Below are 23,401 nucleotides of genomic sequence, written 5' to 3'. Positions count from 1 at the left end.
TTATTATCAAAAATCATCAAGGTAGGAAAATTTATCCTTAAATGGATTTTAGCATTATATAAATATTATAGAATTTATTTAGAATTTATTTAGAATTTATTTAGAATATTTAGAAATTTTAGAGTAATTTTTAAGATCTTGGTAAAAATGAGTTTTATTACTTTGAAAGCCTTTATGAAGAAATAGAGCAAGATTTGAGGGCCATACAAGTTTTTAGGCTAATTGGGTGTTTTTGAACACCAGGGTGAGGTCAAAATTACAAAAATATTGGTCCTTTTAGTAAAAAATAGGAAGACCAATAGCCTTATAGTCCTTGTAGGAAGGAGAATGCACAAGTTTCACATGGATTGTAGCACCTTGAAGGTAGTTACGAAGATAAGACTAAGGCCTCGTGACCTCTCTTAGACACCTTTATACACTACATGTGAGCCTTGGTAAGGCTCGAATCCTTGATCAATAAGCAAGTTATCTTTGAAATAAAATATTTTTAATTTACTTTTTAATTATTTACTTCATATCTTTAAACTTTATAACTTACTCATAGTAATTCGGATTTACATGTTTCTTATATCATTGGAAAGATAATAAAATTAACTATCTAAAAATATATTTTTTTCTTTTTTTCTTTTATTTTTTATTAGATGAAAATATAGTGAATAGAATGTGACTTTGAAAACTTTGATTGAAATATTATTCAATAAGAATATGGCTTTTTTTAACATAAATTTCCTAAAAAAAAAATTATTTCATTTTACAAATAAGCCACCAAATTAGTTGCACCTTGTAACAAGATATACATGCACAATAGATCCAAAAAAGTTTTTATTGTGATTATGTTCTTAATCTCTTTTGTTAATTGAAATTGATCATGGCTTGAGTATAATTTTCTATTAGAGTAAATAATAGACCCTATAAAAGCTTCTACTACTTCATCTACCATTAGTCTAAACTCCATATTCCTAATAGTTACTTTGTTAATTAATTGCATATCTTGAATGAACCTAAACACCCAGACTTCTTTAGCATAATGAATCATTGATTGGAATAAAGTACAATAGATGATTCAAGAATGCTAATCTTGACCTTTTCTTTCAATAAATTCATCAATTTAAAAAGTAAAGCTTTAAGTCTTTAAGCACATATGAAATGATCAAAATAATCCTATGTATTAATATGCTAAGATCCATACAATCAATTTTCTAAGTACAAAAGCAAAAGCCTTATCATATTTAAAAAGCATCTCTAAAAACTTCTTCTTTTCTACCTAGGTCAAAAAGTCACATCTTTTAATATTCAATTTGCTAAAAGACTCTTTCATAAATTTGTAACCATTCTTTCTTGACTTCCTTAATCTTAGCTCCATGATACCTTGTTTGATATAGTATTTGATATCTTCTGGTAATTGAGTTTTCACAAGCTTTATCTTCTTTGCCATGATCTTGTATTTAATGTGCACAATAATTTCTTATAATATCATATGATTATTAAATATTCTAAATTTCTTTAAAAGTCTCAAAATCTCCTCATATAATTACCTTGAGTAAAGCTAAACAATAACATTAACTCTTCCTCCATCCATATGTAAAGAAAATTCTTCTAAAATCTTTATATAATCATCTTCAAACTTTTTTTTTTCAATAATAACCAAAATATACTTATTACTTAAAATCACATTCAACCCTTTTAAATTTTTTTCATATTTCTTCATCTAATCCTTATATATATAATCCAAGTCTTTAACTCTTTGAAATTTCAAACCTCCAAAGTTATCAAATCCAAAAATCTACACTCAAAGCTATATACATTAAAGAGTGTATGGATAGAAGATTTACTTATACCTTTGTATTTCTATGCTACACAAGTGTTCTTTAGAAATCCAAAAATTCTTCATTGATTCTCAAAAAAACTTCTTTCAATCAATCTCTATTTCGTTCATAATCTAATCTCATTATAAAGAATTGTATTGAATTTTTTTTATAATAATTCTTAAAGCTTCGATAGTAGAAGCCATCATCTGAAACTTTGGTCTCTATCCTTGTAGCCATGATATAAGGTTGTTCTAAAATCATATGGTAAGTAGTAGAGTTTAGCACAAAGAAGTTTTGCTCTACTTTTACATCTCTAATCCTTGTACTAACTCTCAAACATACTCCATACAAATCACCTCACTCATTGTTAATAGCCCTCAATATCTATCTATGTTTAATATCAATAGATTACTTACCTATCTCATAAATTCTTCTTAACATGATATTGATTTCCTATCTATGATCAACAAGTATCAATGTGTGCTCCTCAAGGTCTCTAAGTCTTACTTAAGCCTCCATGGTAGCTTTAATCCAAAAATATATACAAATTGAGTACTCATCTTTTCACCTTTTAACATCCTAAAAAAGTATAATTAGATATATTTATTTTACTTATGTCTATTCTATGTTCTACATTGAATATTTAAATTCTTGCATCTTAAAAATTTAAAATATTTCTTCTATGTTTCCAGATAAGAATTATCTTTTTACTTATTTTAAATCTCTATAGTTCTTAGTTTTTCTATAGTCAAATAATTCAACTTTAAAACTATCTTCAATTTATCTATTAATATTATCTTATCTTCTTTAATCTATTCTTCACACATCTATATCTTCTTCAACTTAATCTTTATCTATTTATATCTTTATGAATTTTATTTTTTCTTTATTTTCTTTAATCTAATCTTCAATTCTTTATTTTATCTTACAATTCTTAAATATAATATTAGATCAAAAGTGTATAAAATAACATGCAAGCATGTCAATTATACTTCTTTTATTATGATTTTTTAATAATAATAATAATATAATTTTAAAACTATTTATAACTTTTTTATAGTAAGTTTCTTATAATATTAATTAAATATAATAAAATTAATATATTTCTAACTATCATAACTACCAAAGGTAGTTTTAACTATCTTGTCTTTTAAACCCATGGGTGGCTAATTCCTTTGCTTTTTCACACTTTCTTATGATTATTTTTAACCTTATTTATACTTATTTCCATAAGTTGATTTTTCATACCAAATTTTTTTCTTTTTTTTTCTTTTATATTAATCTATTTCTTTCATATTTTTCTATAATACATCTTTTTTATAAAATAATATTTTTATTTAATTAATTATAATTTCTAAGGATAATACACTTCTTTATTTTTTCTTGCTCATCTTTGATCCTTGTCTATACTATGGCTTTGAATAATTACCTCTTTCTTTTTTTCAAGTGGCATCTCTTCAAACATAGGTGCACAAAATTGGAAGAAGACTTGCCTTATCTTTTAATCCTCTTTCTTGGTCAAATAAGAGTCCAATGCCTTCATCATAACCGCTTCTAATGTCATTTGCTTCTTTTTCTTAATGACATCAATGATAAGCTCATAGAAGTCTTTCTTTGCTATGCCAAATACCTTCCTCAAGATGAACTCAATTTTTGTATTAAAAATATTTTCCTCCAAAATTTCCTTCAAATCAATAGAGCTTTCAATATTTAATTAAAGCTTATAAGAAGGATTCTTATTTTTAGGCTTATTTGAACCTTCTTTTTCTTTATTTTTTTTTCTACTTTCATGAGCTCCAAATCTATTCCTTGATTGATATGAAGGCATCGCTTAAGCTAGTGGATAAGAAGGCCCTTCTACTTTTTGAGTAGACTTTCTAATCTTTAGTAGCATTCTCTTATTAGAAAGCTCCATTACATCTTTTTGAGAGGACCTAGTCCTCTTCTCTTCCACAATGACATCTTGATCTTTTAAATCCTTATTACTATTTAAGAAGGCTTAATGCTAATAGCATCAATTAAGTCATTTCAACTTCTTACCTTTCTAATGGCTTTTGTTCTTATAACCATAGCTTTTTTTGTTGGCCTTGAAATAGCCACTATCTTCCTAGTCTCTATCTCAATGAAATAATACTGAGTCTCTTTCACAAGTAATCCACTTCTTTATTTATAAAATCTTTTACAAGCTTCTTTATATTTTATATTTCAAAACTGAGCTCTAAAGATTGCTTCATGGTGATGAGCCTCACTTTACTCTCTTCAAAGAAGATAACTCCCTTTTTTCAAGTCTTCATCATAATTAGAGCAATATTTTCTCTCATGCTTAAGACTATCATAAAACATGCATTTCTTATAAAATTCCGTCGATTCCTTCAATGCATGCAAAGAGATAGTTTTTTGGCTCTTCTTTAATTCATTCATCTCTACTTTCAAATCTTTCATATTTTTAAGTAAATTTTCAAAGGTATCATTGAAGAGAGTCTTATATGTCTCTTAGATTGGAAAAGATATCATCAAACTTCATGGAGTGATTGGCATCATAGGTGGTAAAGTTTTATGCTTCAAAATTCTTCTTCTTGCCTCCATTTGCTATTGCTTTATTACCAATAATAGTACATCCTCCACTCTCTTCCAATTGTTAGTTAAATTTTTCTTAGTGAACTTGTTTATTAAGAGTATAATGAGCATATCTTCTAGTGCTTCATCTATTGCTTACAAGAAGAACTTGGTCTTTTTTGCATCCAATAAAAATCTCTCTAAAGATGAGAGTTGAGAGAATTTTCTCTCAAACTTCTTAAAAAACTTCTTAAAGGTCATAGATTTCTTCAATAATTGTTCAATTCACTCCAAAAATGATCTCTTAGTGACTATCAAAATCCTCATTATAAAGTCACTTCAAGCCTCTAAATTATCTCTATATAAATTTTTCACATTCTTCATAATTTCAAGAATGAATGCCAATTCAAAATTAAGAATATAGTAAGACTCGTGGACTTGATGTACCTCCATTTTTCATACATATGTTTAGAAAAATATTGTAATTTTCTTCCTATTAAACCTTCCATGCTTGTTGACCATGCCTTGTAATGCCTTTATCAGTCCCTTCTTACTTGCTTATATAATTTGTTGTTTCTCTATGAACATATTCAAAATTAAAAAAAAATCAATAGCACTTGCTTTATTAGTGCCACTTGCACTGATTCCTCCAATTGTTCTTGATGATACTCTCAATATAAGTATCAAATTTATGTCAAGAAGGTAAGCTTCTTAAAAGAATACAGGATCTTTTATTGCAAATGGATTATAAGAAAGTATAATTTTGTCCCAAATGAACTCAAATATAAAAAGATAGTCTAAAAGTTGAGTACAATTTTCAAATTAATTCTTTTCTTGTGCCAAGATTCATCTAATTCTTAATTTTTATTTCAAATCTAAACCTCCTATCACTAAAATATCTATAATTTACTTATCATTAATTTAATCTAAAAAAAAATTAAATTTATTGAGGTTAATTTAAGCTAAAAATTTCAAAATATCAAAATTAATAAATAATTTTTTAAAAAAATAAGAATCAAATCAAGGAAAAAATAGATTGTTTGCTATAGTTATAGCCTCCAAAATTCTTGTCTATAAATTATCTTGAATCTCCTTTATTATAGTTTCTTTTCTTGTTTAAAAAGACTTGTTATAAAGCTAAAAATAAGATCTAAGTTTCTTCAAAATCTCAAAATAAAAAGATGAAAATACAAAAAATAACATAAAAAAATCAAAAGTAGTCTTCAATCTTGTCACTTAAAATTCTAATAATCTTTGTCCCACAAATTTGTATAGATCTTTCTTGTCACAAGTACTTTTTTTGGATGCAAAAGATTTTTGCAAAGCTAACAATAAGATCTAGCTTCCCTCAAAATTTCAAAACAAAAAGATAAAAATATAATAAATGGCATTAAAAATCCCAAACCGGTCTTGAATTTTGTCGCCAAAAATTCCAACAACTCCCCTCCTACCTCATTGTAGAATAAGTAGTTATTTGTTGAATTGTAGATACTTAGTTCATAGTGTAAACAGGGATAGATGACTGTTGAAAAGGTAGTTCAGTAGGTAAAATGGATGAATAGTTAGGAAAAGCAGTTTTCATTAGAGATGTAGCAGTTGGTATCTCGTGGTAGCATAAGGAGGATGGGAGAGAGGAAGTAGGGGCCATTACTGTGATAGTGTGAGCCGGGGTAAGCTTGGTGCTACCTCTTTTCTTTTGTTGTTATATTCTTTGAAATAAGAGTATTGAGAGTTTCTGAATATTGTGAAGTGAATCATGGAATGAAAGTGTGAATGGAATTATATGTTATTGAATGAGAAGAAGAGAGATTGAATGCTGAAATCTGAATGTAGTTCAGCAGAGAGAATGAGTCTGTGTTTGTGTGAAACACTGTAATGTGAAGGCAGTTAATGGTGAAGAACTCCAGAATTTGGATTATAGTATGATTATGTCCTGTCATTTAGGATAGTGCGGGATTACATGTTGTTGTTATCAGTGATGGTGGAGTATTATTAGGAAGTGGAAAGCATTGTAGTGTTTCCTGGATGTTTTAAGTAGTGCGGAATACAGTTAATTGTGTGACCCTAACGTGTAAGCTCATGCGGTATTCTTTCCCTGTGTTCGAATTCCCCTATACAGGTTTACTCTGATTAGATAAGTTAGAGTAAGTAAAACGACAATCACACTCATCCTAACCTAATGAAGAAAATAATTCACTTGATGCTAAAATTCCTATCTTAACCTTCCTCCAATATCTGCCTTGAATTCCTATTGAGTTGAATATGTACCTTAAAAAGCAATACCCTCAAAGCTTGAATAATGCATTCAATGCAACTATCTCTTATTCTAAATTCCATTCAAGTTTATTAATATATTATCATTATATTCCTCCCCTTCTACAAGTAAAACTAATTGCCTTCCAAATAACTTTGATATACTTAAATTAAATGCATCATGATAGAATACTTTTAAATTTCATGATACTTTGATGTTTTAATTTAAGAAAAATCTATTTTATTTTTAAGAATACTTATGTATTTTAAAAGATAAAGTAAAATTACAAGCTTTGCAAGTTCATTACAACTTTCCAACTACATGATTATTTAAATCTTTTTATCTTTTCAATAAGAGCTTGGAGTTAATCTTGGAATATTTTTAATAACTTCAAATGTAGAAGGCAACTAAAAACTTTGTACAACTATATGATATTTTTTTAAGATTAAAAATTCTTTAACATTATTTTTACAAACTCCTTCAATTTCTACCTATATCAAATCAACCATGGTCTTTTATTTTTATGATTTTATCATGAATTTTTCAATCTCAAGTTTTCATAATTTTATATTTATAATAATAGATTATTTTATTAAAGTGACATATTTTATATCATATATAAATTCTATTTTAAGTAAAAAAATGGCTTTGATAATATTTATTATTTTTATAAATTATAAAAATAGATTATATCCATTGACAAGACTTAATTTCTATTAAGGTTTTCGAGAATTCTTTTTAAGATATTGAAGGTGGATATAAAACTATCTTTAGTTTTTTATCCTTAAATTAATTGACAAATATATATATATATATATATATATATATATATATTAGAATAATTTTTGTAATATACCACCAACTACCACTGAGATAATTAGACTACTCTTTTATTATTAGTAAATTTTATATATAATAATATAATATATTTATCTAATCACCAATTATTCTTTTATAAAAATTATGCTTATTATGTATAAATTGATATTTTTGATTTTATATAAGTTAAAAATTGTATAGCATAAGATTTGACAAAATTGATTATCATATCTACAAGTGACAATAAAGACATAATCAAAGCAAGCTCAAGAATAACAAAAGATTAATGTAGATTTTTTTTGCAAGAAAAATCTTCAATTTTAGGTTGCCAATAAGATACAGTTGCTTTGTTGTAATGTAAAATTTTAGTCACCTTTGTTACAAGTTAGAATATTATAAACTTGGACCAATACTTATTTACAAATAAATCAATCCAATAATATATTAATTTTATATTTTAAAATAAATACACTCTTGTATCACTTAAAAAGATTAAAAAATCATTCAAAGATGATATAGTATTAAATTAGAATGGTTATTGTTAAATAAAAAAAGACTAGAAAGTCTTAAAACAAGACTAAGGACTAAAAAGGCATTGACAAGAGTGAAGAAGGCTTCATTCTTGCTTCCATATTTACTTTCAACTAGGAGCTATGTGGCAATGTCATATAGGACCTCCAAAATATGTTGACTTTACAAGATACATATCTTAACTTGCAAGGCAAGTTTTTTTATATGTGCACCATATAATTGACTTTTTTTGCAAACTACTAATATGTGGTTAATTTGTTAATCAAGTTTCTAATCTATCAATCAATTATAAATACATGTGAAGTCAAAGCAGCATCTATAAAGCTTCTAAAAAGCTTTTCTAGAAAATACTATGAAATAAATCTAATCTCACTTACTTCAACTTAATCATATTGTTAAATATTAGAATAAGTATGTATGTCTATGACAAGCGGATATATAAGAAACTTACCTTGCAAATCAAATATATATCTTGAAAATTAGTGTCAAGGACAAAGACTCGATGAGGGAAAATATACACCAAAAGGCTATCTCGATATAATAAGTCAAAATATAAACAAGTAGGTATATTAAAAGGAAACTGGAATGGCTATTGCCACAAGACAAGAAACTAAAGACTCTTGAACCTGGACTAGAAGCAAGAAAGGAGTTGACAAGAATGAAGAAGCCTTCACTCTTGTCTCTATATATACTATCTAACTAGGGGCTACGTGGCGACGTTCTATAGGACCTCCAATATGTGTTGACTTTGTAGGACACATGCCTTGACTTATAAGGCAAGTTTTTCTACGTGTGGGCCACATAGTTAGCTTGATCTTCAAGCTAACAACATGTGTGGCACATGGCCAACTTGTTGACCACGTTTCTAATCCAAAAAGTCAATTAAAGACACCTATGAAGTCAAAGCAGCGTCTAGGAAGTTTCTAAGAAGCTTCTATATTAAATATTATAGAATTAACTTACTTTTATCTACTTTTACTTACTTCTACCTATTTCTATATGTAATTATTAGCTTACATGATTACGGCCGTGACATTACCCCCCCTTCTAGAGACGAGTTCCACGAGGAGCGGTCATCATATGTTGAGGAAATCTATGATGCGACAAATTGTATTCGCCACATACTCTGATCTCTGTTCTCTTCGAAGATGATTGATAGGGCCTCTCAACCATTGGTAGTGTCCCATACCAGGGCGGGAAGACCACCCACTTATTTGATCATTGTTGGGGCCTTCGTAACTTCCTTCGAATAGAATATTTGGAACACCATCAGGAGTTGTTCCTACCTCTAGCAAAATCACCAAACATCGAGAGTCCCTTCCCAAATCGTGATACCAAATGCGTTGTATCTCACCATCTGTTCGAGGAAGAACATGTCGTTCTTGAAGATCTTCATCTCGATTGCGTCGTCTTGAAGGTTGTGACAATCGTAATGTCTCGTCCGGCAGGTCAGCAAACCAAGGTTCTTGAGTTGAATCCGCTGGTTGTTGACTCTCCATCTAATTAGCGTCACAAAATGCAAAGAAGTTGCAAACAAGGATAGGAAATTGAATGTTATCTTGTCTCAATCTTGTCTCTTTTATAAGAGAGATTTTCATCTTGGTTTTGATGGATGTCGTTGATGAAAAACTTTGACTTTAGCTGATGCATTTACTAGATTCCTGGATGGCTCCCATGTGCGTTCACTAATATCATATCCGCGCCAATGAACAAGATATTCCAGCTTATTTCGGCGCCGCCTTGAGTCTAATATCTCTTCCACCTCAAATTCTTCATTATTATCTACTTCTATAGGAGGCGGTGGCATTTGTCTTCTTCCTTGTATATCCACTGTCTTATATGGTTCAAGAAGAGACACGTGGAATACAGGATGGATCTTCATTGACTCCGGTAGATGTAACCGATATGCAACTGGGTTGATCTGTTCAGAAACAGAAAAGGGGCCAAGCCTACGATAGTCCAACTTGTCACAAGGTCGAGTAGTCTTGATATTGCGACGAAGTAGCCATACCTTATCACCCACGTTGATTTGTGGTTGCTCCTTATGATATAGATCTGCGTTTATCTTTTGTCGTTCTTGAGCTTCCTTCAATTGCATCTTCATTATTGCATGTAACTCTGACAACCGATTTGCCATATCTTCTGCTGCAGGATTATCAACTTTTGAAAAATCAAAAGTATCAAGTCGTGGATGATAGCCATAATTGGCAAAGAAAGGTGTCTGTTGCGTGGAAGAATGTACCGTATTATTATAAGCAAACTCTGCCAATGGCAGAAGGGTTGTCCAATCATCTTGTTGGTAGTTGATAGTACACCTTAAATATTGCTCCAAGACTTGGTTTACGCGCTCTGTTTGTCCATTAGTTTGAGGATGAAAAGCCGAAGATAGCTTTATGTCCACTTTTAAAATCTTGAAAAGGGTCCTCCAAAATCTTGACACAAATTGAGTTCCCCTATCTGATATGATATCTTTAGGTAATCCATGATAGCGATAGATATTATCAATGAAAAGCTTAGCTGTTTCTTCACCTGTGATAGATTTTGTACATGGCACAAAATGTGCCATCTTGGTGAAACGATCTACTATCACAAATATAGAATCATAAGATCTTGAGCTTGGAAGATCTATGATGAAATCCATAGAAACAGAAGACCATAGTTGTTCTGGTATAGATAATGGCTGAAGAAGTCCGTAAGGTCGATGACGAGGAATTTTTGATCTTGAACAAATATCACATGATTGTACAAAGTCTTTGACTGACTTCCACATTTGTGGCCACCAAAAATCTCTTGATATGAGTTCCAAAGTCTTATTATATCCAAAGTGCCCTGCTGTTGGAAAGTCATGACGTGCTTGAAGAACACGTAAACGTGCTTCTCCTTCTGGAACATATAGGCGTCCTTCAAAATATAATAGATTATTCTTGAACTCGAACTTAGAAAGATCATGAGACTTGGAAGAATTATTCTCGATATCATAAACAAGAGGGTCTGAGGACATACTGGACTGGATTTGCTTGAGAAAAGTTGAATCAACAGTCAATGTTGATTTCATTGCTCGGAGATGAAATTGCTCCGGTTTCAAGAGGACCGTTCTTTGTTGCTCAAAAGCTGCATCTCTTTCTTTTGGTGCAAAATAAGAACGTCTAGATAGGGCATCAGACAAACCTTGTTGTTTTCCTGGCTGATAAGTGATAATGAACTCGAATCTTGACAAAGACATACTCCAACGAGCTTGACGACGATTCAACACGCGTGCTGACATGAAATACTCGAGGTTCTTGTAATCTGTATACACAGTGACTGGACTAGAAGCGCCTTCTAGATAATGATGCCATTCTTGAAAGGAATCCACGATCGCAAGAAGTTCTTTATCGTCGATCTCATAATTGATCTCGGCTGCTGAGAATTTTTTTGAATGAAAAGCTATCGGATGAAGTTTGTCATCTGTTCCCATTTGTGATAAAATTGCACCCAAGGCAAAATCTGATACATCTGTTTCCATAAAAAATGCCTTGGAAAAGTCAACACGATATAAGATTGGTGTAGAGACAAACGATGTCTTCAAGGCTTCAAATGCTGCTTCCGCTTCTTGATTCCATTGGAATTTATCTTTATTAGTCAAGCGTGTAAGTGGAGCTGCAACTCGTGAGAAATCTTTGATGAAGATCCGATAGTAATTGGCAAATCCCAAGAAACATTGGACATCTCTTACTGTCCTTGGAATCTTCCAATCCATGATTGTTTGGACTTTCTTAGAATCCATCATGAGACCATCATTTGAAATGATGTATCCTAAAAAGTCAACTTGAGTAGTGTGAAATACACACTTTTCCATCTTAGCGTACAATCCTGCATCTCTAAGTTTTTGTAATACTTGACGAACATGTATTTCATGTTCTTCGACGTTCTTAGAATAGATCAGGATATCATCTAGATAGCAGACGCCAAAATTGTCTAAGAATTCACGAAATACATCATTCATGAGATGTTGAAAAGCAACTGGTGCATTCGTGAGTCCAAAGGGCATGACATTATATTCGAAATGTCCATACCTGGTTCGAAACGCAGTCTTCCATTCATCTCCTTCTTTGATCCGTACTAGATTATATGCTCCTCTTAGATCTATTTTTGTATAGATCTTAGCTTGATTCAACTGGTCAAGGAGTCCTGATATCAAAGGTAATGGATACCTGTTCTTGATTGTGATCTTGTTGAGTCCTCGATAATCAACACACATTCGTAAAGATCCATCTTTTTTCTTTACGAATAGAATTGGAGCTCCTGCTGGAGATTTTGAATGGCATATAAAATTCTTCGCTAAATTCTCGTCAATATATGTCTTGAGTTCAGCCATCTCATCTTGCGATAAACTGTAAATTGGTCCAAATGGTGGCTGAGTTCCTTCCTTGAGGTCGATTGAACAATCATATGGGCGATGCTCAGGAAGAATATCTGCATTCTTTTTCTCAAAAACGTCTTGATACTCTTGATATTGACTTGGAATGCCAATTGAAGTCTTTACGTTTTGAGAAATAGGTGCAGCATAAATAGCAAAAGTTGATCCTTATTTTGCTGCGTGTATAAATGCTTTTGCACCTATCAGTACGGGTTTTACTATACTAGACTTATAATTTTTTACTTGGTTGGTAGAACTATTAATAACGCTTTGGAAAAAGTCAAATTTACGCGAATTCCAATCTATTCGAGGGTTATATTTTTCTAGCCAGGATAAACCTAAAATAACTGGATTGGATGGAGATTTAATTATGTTAAAAGCTATGTAGCTATCATGACCGTCTATTGTTACTTTTATAGGATGAGTTTCATGAGTGACATCTCCAGAAGACAAGGGACGACCATCTATGACTTCTACATGTACTGGTTTAGGTTTCTGTACAAAGGGTATTTTACGACTTTTAACAAATTGTTCATCTAAAAAACATGCTGAGGCTCCCGAATCTAATAAAGCAGAGGCTTTGTAATTCTTAGGTCCTAAATATAAGTCTATTATAAAACAAGGAGAGGGTTCTGAGGAGAGGATAGGACCTTCATTAGGAATTGTACAAGGTTCCAGCTGCACGGTCCCTATTGTAGCTGGACGAATCCGTTTTCCGACATGTTGTCTTCTTTGACCGTCGTACCCCTCATTTTATAGTTGCGTCGTTTCTTTGGACAATGTTGAGCAGTGTGCTTAGGTTCTCCGCAATATAAACATAATCCTTCTTGACGACGACGAATCTTTTCTTGCTCAGTTAGGGATTTAAAACGTACCGCGTCAATTTGCATGTCTTCTACTTCTGAATGTACGTTTGGCAAAGATGTTGATGTTGCCATTGAGTAATAACGTTGAGGTTCCCGTGAATGATTCTCGGATCGAAATTCGAAAAGTCGATTATCACATTTTACCGCAAAATCGATTGCTTGACTCAAAGTTTGAGGATCAGGTAAGTTGAGCATCAATTTCTTTACTTCGTATTGCAATCCATAAAGAAATTGACTAATGAGTGCAGCATCATCCCACTTGATGTCAATTGCAAGTTGTCAAAATTGTGAAGCATATACTGTTACTGAGCGATTTTCTTGTCGCAGAATTCGGATCTTATTTGCTGCAACACGAGTTGCATCGTGTTCACCATACATAGATCGAAACTCCACCAAAAAAGCTTCCAAATTGTCCAATATTGGATTTCGTTGTTCAAGAAAAGACGAAAACCACGATAATGCAGAACCAGAAAGTAGAGTGCCAATAAACCTGACTTGTGATCCTGGAGTTGGATAGCTTTGCGGTTGAAGTTCAATTACCAATTGTACTTGATTGATGAACCCTCGAAACTTTGATCTCGTACCATCAAATTTCTCAGGTAAGGCAATTCTTGGTTCTCTAGTGCTTATAGGGTGTTGTACAATTGGAGAAGGAACGTGATTTGTTGTAGATGTTGAAGCAGCTCCGATCATCTCTATATCTCCACTTTCTGCTATTCTTATTCTTTCCTGTTTTGGTGAATTGAGTTGATGCATCGCAAGCATTAACTCCCTCATTTGCTCTTGCATTTGTGCCATTGCACTCTTCATTTCAACAAGCTCTGCCATAATGACACTAAGAAGAAAAATTTGTTTGATATTGCTCAAGAAAAGAAAGACTTAATAACAAAGAAGATACTAAGAACAATATCAGTTTAGAAGTGGGTAATCCGCAAACTTCTAATACGCTTATGTCTTGTCAAGAGAAAGGGGTAATCCACTCTTACTCAAGAAAAAACAAAGCTCTGATATTGTAAGTGTACTCTTGTCAATCTGTCAAGGACAAAGACTCGATGAGGGAAAATATACACCAAAAGGCTATCTCGATATAATAAGTCAAAATATAAACAAGTAGGTATATTAAAAGAAAACTGGAATGGCTATTGCCACAAGACAAGAAACTAAAGACTCTTGAACCTGGACTAGAAGCAAGAAAGGAGTTGACAAGAATGAAGAAGCCTTCACTCTTGTCTCTATATATACTATCTAACTAGGGGCTACGTGGCGACGTTCTATAGGACCTCCAATATGTGTTGACTTTGTAGGACACATGCCTTGACTTATAAGGCAAGTTTTTCTACGTGTGGGCCACATAGTTAGCTTGATCTTCAAGCTAACAACATGTGTGGCACATGGCCAACTTGTTGACCACGTTTCTAATCCAAAAAGTCAATTAAAGACACCTATGAAGTCAAAGCAGCGTCTAGGAAGTTTCTAAGAAGCTTCTATATTAAATATTATAGAATTAACTTACTTTTATCTACTTTTACTTACTTCTACCTATTTCTATATGTAATTATTAGCTTACATGATTATGGCCGTGACAATTAGACATGTATTGGAGGTCTAATAAAACATCGCCTTATAGCTCTTTTTTAGATAGTATATATAGAGGCAAGAATGAAGAATCATCTAGTTTCTTCTTGAATATACATTTTTATTTATTTGATCTCTCTTTAAAAAAAGTCTTTCTTGGTTTTATACATTCTTTTAGTTCTTATTTCTAACACAAATTGTAGTAAGAAAGTAAGATGCTTGTTAAGTTATAATAGGATGGATTCTCAAAATGTAAGAAAAAAAGAAGTAAAGAATTGTCAATTTGTATGTTTATTTTTAATATTGATTGTTTTTCAAATTATTCTTTATTTTATATATAAAAAATTATTATATAAATATATATAAATATAATTTTTTATATAATTTTAGTAAATTTTAATTTTAATTATATATATATATATATGGTAGATTTTTGTTTAGAAGATTTGTAATGTTTATATTATATTAACAAAGATACTAACTATAATGTTAAATTTTATTATAATACAATAAAGATGTATTTGATTTTTTTTAATAATAAACATAGGTTTTGAAAAATTAATTATTTAATTTTATATCATTTAACAACTTTTGTTAACATTCATTGTATATATATGAAGAATAAAAATATAATAGTTTTATTTCTAAAAAAAGATATAAAAATAATATTCAAATTATTAATCATAAGATTATATTATTAATATTAAAAAAGACGTTTTGGAACCTAATTTTGTAGATTTAGTTTGAAAAATGAAGTTTTAGAATTTTGAAGATGTAGAATTTTAGTTCGTTATTTTTAATCCTTTATAGATTATGCATATTATTTTTGTGAATATGCCACATAACATTTTTTCTTTTTTATTTTTTTTTATGTTAGTTTTTATTTGTTGTAAAATGTTAATATAATTTATTGCGGCATATTTTATAAATATAAAGGCAGATATTATAGCCTTGTGATAATTATTCTAATGTAAACAACATTAATAAAATTTAGGAAGATGCATATAAAAATGGTAAATCAATTGCTAAAAGAATACATGCATGTTAAAAAATAAATAAATAAATAAATAAATAAATAGAACAATTCATTAAAGGATTCAATATAAAATATTTTGTAAGAATAATGAACCAAATTGAAGAAATAGTTATGTAACTATTGAAGAACAGATGTCTATTTTAGAATAATGCTTGGAAATATTTTTTACAAATATTTTATATTAATGCAAAAACAACAAAGAATTGGAATTGGGACCATTTTTATCTATTCCAACACAATTCTTGAATACAAGATAATTAATTTCATACATAATGTGCACATTTTCAATCATAATAATATAAATTTTATTTTAATATTTAAATGGTTTATACTTGTCGTTTAAAAATCTAACACTTGAGATTTTAATTTTTTAATTTTTACATATCTCAAATAAAGTATCAGATAAAGTTGAACTATGATAGATTTCAAATTGTTAAAGTATATGTATATATTTAACCTCTGATTAAATGCATATTGAATTTGAAAAACTCTGAAATAACACTCAATGATGAAAACTTCGTCCTATCTTCTTTTTATGTGCTATCATTGATTGTTTTCTTTTTCTTTTTCTTTTCTGTGCAATTGCGGGCACAAATCAACTTCAAATTGTTTTGATATAATCTGAAATTGTGATGATGAAATTGAGTAGTGTCATCAAATTCAGTAATTGATTATTCTACATGAACAATTTGGAGCTGTTGAAAATAGTTTTGCATTCATAATGTTCCACTTCAGGATAAATTAATATTCAATCCAATTTTTGAATTACTCACTTTTTAAAAACGGTACCGCTTCAGAACTGTTTAAGACAATTTAATGAACAGTTACTTGTTGGAAGGCTTTGAAGGATGTCAAAAACGTCTGGGATCATTGGGAATAATAGCATTAAAGCATTCCTGCATATCGAACTAAATGCAGCACGTACCAGTCTCTGGATTAGGAGTTTGAAGAAATACAGCTGGAGAAGTATTTCTCTTGGATTTTGATTTCTTTCCTTTGGTTACAATTCAACTTCTGGCGAGTTTTCGCAAAGCAGAAATATGCTTTTATGATGGTGCGAAACTAGAAGCACTGGTGTGCAAAAATGCACGCGCAAATGCATCCACTACAACATGACATAACCAAACTGCGATACACAACGTGCACCTCATACTACCATTAGTCAAGCTGCAGCAAACCTCACGACAAACTCGACCTTAAACGAAACACACTATTTGTGGATTCTAAGACAAGTAACAACATGACCAAAGGCGACCAGCAAAGTGGCAAGCGGAACAGCAAGGAGCACACTTACGAAGGCCTCAGAGGAGAAATGAAAAGCCAACTCACGGCGACAACGAACGTGACACCATACGCAAAATCGGACAAAGCAATCGTCAGCACATCTTTCTCCAAAAGTGCTACACCAACGTACGTAAACCACGAATAAGTGCCTCAGAAAGACCGACTGGACACGAGTAAGTGTTTTTTCTAAAGGCAGCATCAGACTAAAACTAACAACACAATTGAGAGCGCACGAGAGCATGAGAGCCAAACACAGATGCGGTAGAAGGACTACATAGCCAAGTAAAGACGAGGATAAGAGAGGGTGGCGGCGGGAGAGAGGACGCGTCGCGGCAACCTACGGCAATGGCTACTGCAACTGACCCGACCAATGCTGAAGCGACAAGTGGCAGCGGGCGACGGTATTGAAAATGGTGAGCCGGGCTGTGTGGGGAAGCATGGGGTGATAGGGCAAGGGCGATTTTCAGCCACGTAGGCCACCACATCCTGTGCCCTTGAGACTCCCCGTCCGTTGGTCGCCGTCCAGGTTCTCCTCAATCCACTGCTCCTCCTCGCTACGTATTGCTTTTTGCCCTCTTTTTTAGTCGAGTGTTTTCCACCGTACGAGTTGCGGATCCTTCATTCTCGATTAGATTTGCTTCCGGAGCTCTCGATTAGTCGCATGTCGCGGAGGAGATTTTTGTTATATTTACAGTTATGATCGTAAGGGGTATGTTTAGCTCGTTGGTGGCTCGTTCGTGACTCGTTTTGTTCTGGCCTCTGGCTGTCTTTGTCGCTTTCCGGATGTTAGCTTCGCTGTCCTGAGCGAGGTCAGGGTAGATTTTGAGTTGTTGGTGGTGATGGTGGTGATGGGAAGGGCGGCTGTTGCAAAGGTCCACGTAATGCGGGGTTGAGTGTCTGTCCGGGTGGTGTTTATGGACGGGGGTTGCCGTTTGTGTGTTGTGTCTGCTTCGTTTGAATTGCGCGTCATCTGATGTCGCGCGTTCGTTACTGACCACCCATTTCAGGGTTTTTTCTTTTTCTTTTCTTTTTCTCGCGCCAGCTCCCGTACATCAACCAAGGAAATTTCGGTGAAAGGTTGACTGACATGCTTACGGATGTGTGTGTCGTTCCTCGCTGCTTGGATTAGAGACATCATTTCTAGTTTAGTGTGAGATTGTTTCAAGTGCTCACAACGACTGATGTGCGACTCGTGGAGATTCGGACTAGCTGTAGGGGTGGGCGAATACTTCTATCCTGCTGTTGTCGCCTTCTCCTACCATATCTTATTGACGTCAGCATCACTACTGTTTCAGTCCCGGGTCGTGACACAGCCGTGGTTTACATGCCACTATGACTGTTTCTCTAGTATTATGCCTTGGCGGAGATGTTTCAAATTGATATTTCGTCCGTATGTCAGTGCGTACCCACCGCTGTATGTGACTGTTGCTTGATCCCGATGCACACTCGGCCATGCTGACACAGGGTTCGTGCAATTTGGAGAGCTTCTTTTCGGACTTTGCATTAGGTCGAAACCCCCATTTGAATGACCGATTCACGCCTGTGAGCATGGCCATTAGATAGCAATTGGTTAGGGATGATGGGGCCATCGTTGTAACACATCGGTGGAAGAGAGTTTGTTCAGACTCAAGAGGTTATTGCCTGTTTTCCTGAATTGGTGCGCACATACAAGGAGTGGTTGGACAAGTATGAGGACCCTGTGTGATGTGTGTGAAGCGGCTCCTGCTCGGCTATTTTGTGCTGCAGACGAAGCTGCGCTCTGCCTGAAATGCGATGAGAAGGTACTTCAATCACGTTGGCATTCTTCCAGAAGACTCGGGTTTTCTTACGATGCTTTATTTTACATAGCACCAACGCGAATGTCATATTGGTTCCAGCGGGCGCTTAATTTATCTCATGTATTTCATTTTCTTTTAAATATGTGTATCCTCTTGCTCGATAGTGGCTTCATGTAGGAAATTAGAATATTAGATCTTTCACAATTTGCTACAGAAAGTTGGGTAGCAATGTACTAGAGTTTTGGTTTCCATTCCGTTTTGTGAAGAGTATGATGAGCCTCATCATGGCGAGAATACACTTCCTTGAGAGGATCGTTTACTGGGTAGGGTGCATGACTTAAAACCGAGTGGAAACACCATGTGAAACTTGTGATAGTCTTTGCCCTGTATCATCATCTAAATGAGATCATGCCAGTGTCATACGATTGAACTTTGGCAATCGATGATTTCTGAGAATATGTTTCAGTACTTACACATCGAGAAGGAAATTTGAACCTCTAGATTGCCATCTGCAGACATGTTAGAGTACACGACCGTTTCATTATTTTGTTGTTTGCTGGTTTGGTCGTTCAAATGTTCACTTGCTAACGCACTTACATTGATATGAAGGTTCACAGCTGCAACAAGCTAGCATATAGACATGTTCGACTTGAGCTGGCAGAATCTCGACCCGTCCCTCGTTGTGATATATGTGAGAATGCTCCAGGTATAACTTTTTCTGACTTTGCCTATGCGGTTGATTATTCTGTCGTGAACTCGTCAACCTTGCCTTCCTTCTTTTAATCAGGATTGCTACATGTTTTTGAAGCTCTGTGACTGTTGAGGAGCTTATTCCACTTATTGGTTCTTGCAGCATTTTTTTTCTGTGGAGTTGATGGGACGTCCTTGTGTCTCCAATGTGACATGGATGTTCACGTCGGAGGAAAGAAGGCACATGAGCGTTATCTTATGATGAGACAAAGAGTGGAGGTAAATGTTGTACTACATTATCAAGAGTCTCTGCCTTTGCCATGTAATTATGTTAACACGATTGGTGAATTTTCAGAAGATATGTTTCAACCTTAAATTACACTGTCTGCTCAGAATTTTTATGGTTCTCACTCCATTTGTGGCTGATTGTTCGACGCATTTGTAGCTTTCTTAGTTTTTAGCTATTAAGGCTTCTTTGTTGAGTTAAACGGTCGTTGCTGGCAAATATCGGTGTTGATTCCTATTATCGTGGACTGAGATGAAGCAGCCTTTCTTTCCTTTCTCTTCTTCTACTAGTATAATTATGCTTTTTTTTGTCTTTTTTTCTTTTTCTTTTTTTTACTGCTTTGGGCATGCGTGATATTAGCTATAGATTTTTATGATTCTGACTGTAAGCAAAAAAATACTTATCTCAATTACCAAGTTCCAGTTTGAGTCAGCGGACGCTTAGTATTCTTTTGGTCCCAACTTAATTTGGGAAGCTTCAATTGCGTACCAAAAGCCTCATTTGTATGACTCTTTTCCGAATTGCAGCTTCCTTCTCGAAAGCTGAGATTTGAAGACACAGTGGACACTGAGAAGCCGACAGCTGAGCCGAACAGTGTACCTGCTGACAAAAATGGAACTTTATTACCTGATCAACATCACCACCACCATTATCACCATCACCACCATCACCATCATCACGAAGACGAGCTTAGGGCAGGATTGCCTGCGTCTAAACCCAGTTGTGATCGAGATAATAGCAATGCTCCAGCTATTGCTATTGCAGCCGGTGATGAGGAGTCTTTATTACTAGATGATTGTTTGGTTCAGAATCAATCTCGAATGATCGACCTCAATTCCAGACCGAAGCGTTTACAAAACCAAGCTTCTGTGCCTGACAAGGTGTGGTTCAGGATAGCTACCTGCAGCCCAAATAGATTGATCTCTAAAGTTGTTCGAGGATTTATTGGTGTGCATTGTGGTGAATAGGTTTCCACTTGTGCTAATTTCTCGTCTGTGTTCTTTCAGGGTTGATATGAAGTCTCGATCTGAACTTATTCTGCGGCAGTCGTCTCTGCATAATGAGGTTAGCTTTGAACCAAGAATTCCAAACCATGGCACGCACCACGGATTATTCCTATTTAGTTGTATTTTGAAAACTTTAGAAGCTTTATTCGATTTTCTTTGATGCCGAACGCTGTTGTTGTTGTTTTCTCCATGCTAAATGCTGTTAACCTGTTCTAAATCGTCCTCCCTTTGCCTGGACGGTTCCAGCAGAGTTACGAGGAAGCAGTGACGATCATGGGGGTATTGTAGTTTCGGAGCTGATTTTCAAGCCTTACCAAAGGGCATTGGAGTGGCTTTTCCTGCACACATGGGTCTTTTGCTATTAATGACTTACAATCAGCAATGGAACTATTGCATGTACACGGATGTGAGTTGTGAATGAGATATGCACCCAAGCAATGGAAGGTGCAGGAGTTGAGTTCTCTTAAACGACTCAATGGAACATTTTCCTTTTTAAGTACCCTTACATGGATCGTATTGGGTCCTGTTTGCACAGTGTATTGTGTGAAAAAAAAAAAAAAAAAAAAAAAAAAAAAAACTCGGTTCAACTTCTCATAATCTACTACAGGCTGATTTAAAAGCCTTAGCTCAAGTGATCAAGGCCTGTTTGGAGTCTTTTGACATTTTAGTGGTTCGTTACTTATTCCCCTCCAGTCATTTGAATACTCTTGGATAGGTGTTCTGGCATTTTTGCAGAACCTGCCAAGCTCATAATTTAGACACCTCCAGTTGGTTTCTTTTACATTTTCCGTTGGAAACTTAGCAGACGGGTACTTAAATACATTCTCAAGTTGTCTTTGCTAAGGTAGAAGGGGCTCCAAGACAATTTCATTCTCCTTACTTGTACAAATATTTTACTTCTTTATTGAGGTTAACATTACTATCACTGCTTATATCACTTTCAAGTTTTTGCCCTGAAAGGTTTTAATACTTGTCTTTGTGGACGTTATATCACATGCTACATAGGTTAAGACATCTTGAAGTTATGATATGTAATCAAATAGTGTTATCAAAAATCTATGTATCTTCAATTATCTATCTAGCAATTCTATGGCTAGGGATAACCATTGTTTCAATTAGTATCTAAGGAGAATGTGTTGGTGAATTTTGTAAAAGACATTCCTTTCTATTCAATGAATTTCATAGATTTCAAGTTATTTGGTTTGCTTGCTTATCATAGTATTCATATATGCATTTCGAATTGTCAAATCAGTCTTAAATCACTCTTAATGGCAAGGATAGAGAATAGGAGCAAAAATAATTTGCTATTTTAAGTACAAAAGGATTTGAGCTTTTTGACCTCTTGCATGGAAATGTAAAAGAGTGCAATAGTAAATGTTAATATAAGGATGTAACAATTCAAGCATTTGATCTTCAATATTACTGAGATGGAATTTATTATTTACTTAAATTCATCGATTCTCACCTTTAGCTACTAAATTTTAGTACAAATGTACCCTGGTTATTTGATGGATTAATAAGCTTATTTTTTTTGTGTATTTGTAGAATACTATTAATAGTCTTTTGTTACTATTCATGGTTACATTGTTTAGATTGTTAAGGAACTCTTATACTATTATGGTTTAATCAATCCTTATTAATTTCTCCCACTTTATCTTTTTGGAAAAACCCAATTTTGAACCTTATCATATTTAATATGTCAATCATTTATATAAACATTAAGATAATCATGCAAGTAATTTCTTAATAAAGCCTACCTTTAAACCTATAATATTGTGATATAAAGTGTTCCATTTCATTGTATGAAATTTGGTAATAAAATTTAAATTCGGTTTGTAAAGCAACTAATGTTATATTTATTTATTTTATTTTCTGTTTGAAAATAAACACAATACAATCAAAGATGGAAACAATAATACATTACTTTTACAAAACCATTAGCAAAATTTATTATGTGCTGTAATAACTAAATGTAGCATTTGAGATTAATTTTTTCACTAAAAACTTAATATATTTAGTTATACATTGAGATTTTTTTTCATCATTGTAAAAACTATCTTATAGAAAATAATATACTTATATGTTTTTGTGGTTCGCCAATTTGATACATACCAAAATAGCCATAAAAACATACATTGTAAGTAAAAATATTAAACATTATGTAATGGGATTCCTAAAATGTCAATTATTAATGAAAACAATAAGTATATAATTTTAAAATAAAAATAAAACAGTATAAAAACATGTTTAGATTATGTGTTAAATTATAAACTTGGGAGCTTCAAATACCCAAATTTATGTTTCCAATACCCAAAGATTAAATTATGAACTAAATAATTGTCAATAAAATAATTATAAAATAAAGTACAACATCCATAACAATCAAATATACATATAAAATAATTACAGAAATAAAATGTAAAATAAAAATGTAAATTTCCACAACAAATTTGAGCTATTTGATTAATGTATCTATTATCTATATATATATATATATATATATATATATATA

At 32.8% G+C, this 23,401-nt stretch overlaps 1 protein-coding gene across 2 annotated transcripts; it reads left to right on the top strand.

The window, feature by feature from the left end:
* Nucleotides 1-17,664: 17,664 nt before the first annotated feature.
* LOC112288151 (B-box zinc finger protein 19) lies at nucleotides 17,665-21,821 on the top strand. 2 transcript variants are annotated; one of them, XM_024532034.3, is made up of 6 exons: nucleotides 17,665-18,909; nucleotides 19,516-19,612; nucleotides 19,760-19,875; nucleotides 20,410-20,763; nucleotides 20,890-20,947; nucleotides 21,136-21,821. In XM_024532034.3, the coding sequence occupies exons 1-5, from the start codon at nucleotides 18,817-18,819 to the stop codon at nucleotides 20,893-20,895; spliced, it is 666 nt and encodes a 221-aa protein (XP_024387802.1). In that variant the 5' UTR covers nucleotides 17,665-18,816; the 3' UTR covers nucleotides 20,896-20,947; nucleotides 21,136-21,821. The 2 variants fall into 2 exon arrangements, with proteins under 2 accessions (XP_024387802.1, XP_024387803.1); XM_024532035.3 differs by having other exon boundaries at nucleotides 17,702-18,909; nucleotides 21,139-21,821.
* Nucleotides 21,822-23,401: the final 1,580 nt, after the last annotated feature.

The sequence above is a fragment of the Physcomitrium patens genome, chromosome 11 (genome assembly GCF_059467195.1).
Source record: "Physcomitrium patens ecotype Gransden chromosome 11, ASM5946719v1, whole genome shotgun sequence".
NCBI lineage: Eukaryota > Viridiplantae > Streptophyta > Bryopsida > Funariales > Funariaceae > Physcomitrium > Physcomitrium patens.
The sequence above is the reverse complement of the archived record's forward strand: the minus strand, read 5'-3'. Positions and strand labels throughout refer to the sequence as shown.